Raw genomic sequence first — 4,554 nt, forward strand, 5'->3', positions numbered from 1 at the left:
TTTTTCAAACGGACTGAACTTGTCCAAGCAAATACCCTCACAGTCCGCCTTTTCTTGCCGGTTTAGATTCTCTTCCCTTTTCCTCACAGTATCCTTGTCTTTAGCGCAGCGTTCGAATATTCTGCCCATGCATAAATGAGAACCGTTTCGCCGTCACTTCGGGATTTTGCTCTCATATTGTTGATTCAGCTATCGGGTTAACCTTACGCATTGCGCTTCTCACGATTCCCTTTGGGATAATCTTGCGGTTAAAGTCCGTCGTGAAATTGAGATGTTGTCTGATCAATCATTCAACTTCATTTAATTAGTCAATTCTTGAGTAAGCCTTTGATTTTGCTTCTCAAACTGATGTCATTCCTCTTCAGCGAATGGCTCCCCCAAACAACCAATACATGGTCGAGCTATAGTTAGTAGCCTTTTAAGCTCGTCATTTGGGACCTAAAGCCCCCATGAACAGAGCCACTTATTTGCACGTTCGCTGAGACTGATCAGCAACAAATGGTCTTTTGTTCGCTGAGGGTTGGTAGGGTTGGTGTAATATGCTCGGCCGATGCTACCACGCTACTCTCAGCTTTGGGGAAATTCTCCATGTCTTAACTATGTGGTAACAACATCGCGACATTTGAACATTCATTCGACCTGAGGGAAATACGCCGAGGCTGCTTGGAAGCGATTTTCGATCTGATTTGTTTGGCACAGTGGTAAGCGTGAGACTAAAATAGTGGGGGATATCACTGCAACATTTTGGCCAGATAGATTATTTTCTTACGTCGACGGTATATTGCCATTGGACGACGCATATGATGGTATTTGGAGACATCCATGTGTCAATTTCAAAAGCGACCCTGGAAGGCATTAGTAGCCCTTTGGCACTTAGCGACCTTCACCACACCATTTCCCGCTCACTGGAAAGTGTGTTAATGACCAGTACGTGTGGATCTACTGTTGATATGATCAACCCGGATGCGGCAGCTGACACAAGTATCAATACTGACGTCAATGCTTGCTTGGAATTGTTGGATTTTGAAGTTGCTTCTTGTTGTCCCGCCCATCAGAAACATTTTGCTTTACAAGGAGGGGTTGGGACAGTATGAATACTTCACGATGCATATACCATTTCCGCATAAATCTTTTTCAATACAACATCACTCTTTCTGTGATGCATGCCATCCATTGAATACTTAATCTTAGAAGTCCTCGTATTGGTTGAAACACAATTTCAGATGGATTGCGGTTGTGAGCAGCCCAATGGGCATTGGGCCAACCGATTTTCACATCAGACAAAGGAAAGGATGGAATTGTATTGCTGAACCCGGTGGAGTCGAAACACAGTTAGTTACTTTTGTCCCAGGCATATTCTACCATTTCCGGGCCCGGCACTTGCGTCATTTTAATTCTGAGAGAGAGTTGATGCGCACATCTTCTCAATATCTATAACAGGTATTGTTGGTATTATTAACCCCTCTAAACCCCGTCCCCCAAACTAACTTTCCGAAATCCTACCTTGGCGGAAAGCCGCCCTTTAAACACAAAAGGGTCACTTATCCTAGATACTTATGGGGTGTGGGGTTATGTCCGTCCGGTGGTTATAAACGGCATGCCTTGACTGATTTTTTATTAGTGGATTGATGATTTTATGTTCAGGCTTGCCACGTTGTGTTCGATAACAACAAAGTAGTCCATTCATTGGCCTGGCCCCCCAAAACAAAAATTGAAGCTACTAGTAATAAATAATTTCCTCAGCTTTTATACTCGACATAAGAAGACAGTAATATCACGCATACAAGTTGAGTTCATAGATTAAGTTAGAGCTTGCTAAGGCTAGCTACCGTGCCCAATGCCCACTGAATCGTTAACCAAGCCTCGTTTATGAGAAGTGAGAAATGTGGGCCAACTAGGCATTTCCGGGTAGGAATTTAGTCCTTAGCTTATTAGGATAGCAAATTCTTTAATGGCATTCCTATATACCTATTCCTATCCTAACTGACTGTAATAGGAGGAGAAGGTTTCCTAAAGTAGGTCTCCACACTAAGCATTATGTATATCCCACGTACGGCTAATTTCTTGCTTCGCGAAACAACAAGTTTCAAACTACAAGTTGTGAGAATGTTGTATTGGGTAAGGTTTAATTGGCTCAAAGTTAGGGTGGAAACGCGCGCTTGTTGGTTACCATGTTGATATTCAGTAGCAGTTTGAGAGTGAATCAACTACTTTTACAAGACGTACATGAACCTGATGCGAATATTGGGTGAGTTGGACACAAACTAGAATAAGAGAGAAAGCCCGGTTCCTCTTTCAGCGACCAGAGAGATTGATTGCAACACATCTATCAACGTATTAAGCGCCCTTTCCCTGAGAAAAGCATCAATTCCCGTTTGAAAACCTCTTCCAGTAATTAGTTATGGTTATTATGTCCAGCTATCCCGCACACAGATCCGAGACGTGTCATTCCAGACAAATCTATCCGCCAGATCAGATACACCATCCAAAATGGCTTCGAGTACGTAAGGAAGAGTATAGAGCTATTGGAGGTGCTAATCAAGTAGATTTCTTGTTTTTCTCCCTCTCCGCCTTTCGCAGCGCACGTTTCCTGATAGACTCATGGAGGGCTTTATTATAACCCAAAACGAACTTCCCCATGTGTCCGAGAACTTGCGTTAGCGCGTACGCCATCAGGCCATGACTCCAGTAGGGCACAGAGGTATAAGCGTATGCCGACAAGCCGCTCCCGCGACCAATTTTACTCAGCACAGCTCGGACGAGGTCGCGCGGAATGGGGACCGTAACGGTGGGCCGGCGGATTTTAGACATGGCAGAAGTCACCAGATGACTCTGGACAAGTTCAACCTGCACCCCGTACGGTTGCAGTTCGGCACCTAGGGCGATTGACCAGTATTGCAGGAATGCCTTGCTCCCGCAGTAAGTAGCCAGCAGCGGGGTAGGAATCATGCCAGCAAAAGATGCCATGGTCAAGATCAACCCGCGCTTGCGCTGCATCATTCCTGGTGCGACGAGCTGGGTGATGCGTAGGGTACCAGTGCAGTTGATCATAATGATATTTTCCAATTCTTCCAGCGGGGTGAGGACAAATGGCGTGGGGATGCTATGGCTGCGGCCGACATTATTGACGAGGATTGAGATATCAAGATCCTGGATCAGAAGCTTGAGGTTTTCGTAGTCACCATCGTTGTTTTTGAAGAAGTCCATTGCGAAGACTTTGGTCTGTACCGTGGGTGACTTGCTTTTGATTTCATCGGCGACCGCGGCTAGTTTTGAAGTCGTACGCGAGACGAGGAGGATATTATAACCAGCACGGGCGAGCTGGAGAGAGTATTCTTTACCAATTCCATCCGAGGCACCAGTAACCAAAGCCCAGCTACCTTTTGGTCCGAATTTGGAGAGCTACATTCGGCACAACAGAAATATTAACCGAAAAGGCTCAAATAAAAGCAAGGAGTAAAATATACGTAGAGGCTCGGGAAGGCCATACCTTCTGCCCTGGTAGAACGAAAATACTGAGAAGCGCACGGCAAAAGCTAAACAGTTTGCATGCGGTGAATAATCCTCCGATCGACAGTAGGAATAGAGCCACATTGGACTGCCAACCAGGGGCCGATTCGAAGCGGAACTGCAAAAGGCGGTCCATAGAGCAGCATGCCAAACCCATTGCGCCACTTGCGGAGCTTCTCAGCCAGGGAAAGGTAGGAGAATATCGAGATGGGTGCTCCGTCGCGAGATCGTGGCAGGGTTTGTAGGTACTGTATGTTCACCAGGATGAAGCTTGCGTTTTCTGATAGGACAAAAATACTGCCCAGGAAATGAGGCGCCAAGCTTTCAATAGCATTTGCATGGTCTAGGACAGAAAATCCATCCGGGAGCGCAAAGATTACTGTATATTGCGAAGAAAGTGTCTGTGGGGAGATTTAAATATAAGATATCATCATAAGGACGAGCATACCGCGTTCAAACCTAAATCCCGCCATCAATCAGTCAATTCAAAACAAAAATGTCCCTCTCCCTCCTGTCCTACCTCCCGCACCAAGAGGGCTTCCTCCCCAAATGGCTCCTTTTTGTATGTTCCCCTAGTCTGTTACATATTTCTATATCCACTTCTCAACCTCCCGTTTCTCCCCATTTAACACGAACTAAAAACAAATAACCAATCTGAAGAACTAACAAAAAACTTAATACAGCTCGCCGCCGTATCCAGTATAAACACCTGCCAAGCCCTAGTCAGCCCATCCTACACGGCCTTGCTATACAATAACAGCCCAACCAACGGGCTCCAGTCGCGCACTTTTGGCACCTGGACCTTCATCTCCTCCGTTGTCCGCGCGTACGCTGCCTTCCACATTGACGAGCCTCATATGTACGACCTGGCAATGTGGACCTTTGGAACTGCGTTCGTGCATTTCGCGAGCGAATTGTTGATTTTCGGTAGCGCGAAGCTTATGGGGTAGGTTTGTGAGCCCGATGTGTGTCGCGAGTGGGACGCTGGTGTGGATGGCGATGCAGAGGGGGTTCTATTTGGGGTAGGCTTGGGTTTTGATTTAC

The 4,554-nt window shown here is 46.2% G+C and overlaps 2 protein-coding genes across 2 annotated transcripts; one reads left to right on the plus strand and one right to left on the minus strand.

Moving 5' to 3' along the window:
• Positions 1–2,538: 2,538 nt before the first annotated feature.
• Positions 2,539–3,646, minus strand: HCAG_07127 (conserved hypothetical protein; the record flags this gene model as incomplete). The annotated part of the gene is made up of 2 exons (XM_001537655.1): positions 2,539–3,402; positions 3,491–3,646. The coding sequence occupies 2 exons, from the start codon at positions 3,644–3,646 to the stop codon at positions 2,539–2,541; spliced, it is 1,020 nt and encodes a 339-aa protein (XP_001537705.1).
• Positions 3,647–4,006: 360 nt separating this feature from the next.
• HCAG_07128 (conserved hypothetical protein) lies at positions 4,007–4,460 on the plus strand (the record flags this gene model as incomplete). Its single annotated transcript, XM_001537656.1, has 2 exons — positions 4,007–4,072; positions 4,194–4,460. The coding sequence occupies 2 exons, from the start codon at positions 4,007–4,009 to the stop codon at positions 4,458–4,460; spliced, it is 333 nt and encodes a 110-aa protein (XP_001537706.1).
• Between the last annotated feature and the right edge of the window lie 94 nt (positions 4,461–4,554).

Source organism: Histoplasma capsulatum, genomic scaffold (assembly GCF_000149585.1).
Source record: "Histoplasma capsulatum NAm1 scaffold_8 genomic scaffold, whole genome shotgun sequence".
Taxonomy (NCBI): Eukaryota; Fungi; Ascomycota; class Eurotiomycetes; order Onygenales; family Ajellomycetaceae; genus Histoplasma; species Histoplasma mississippiense.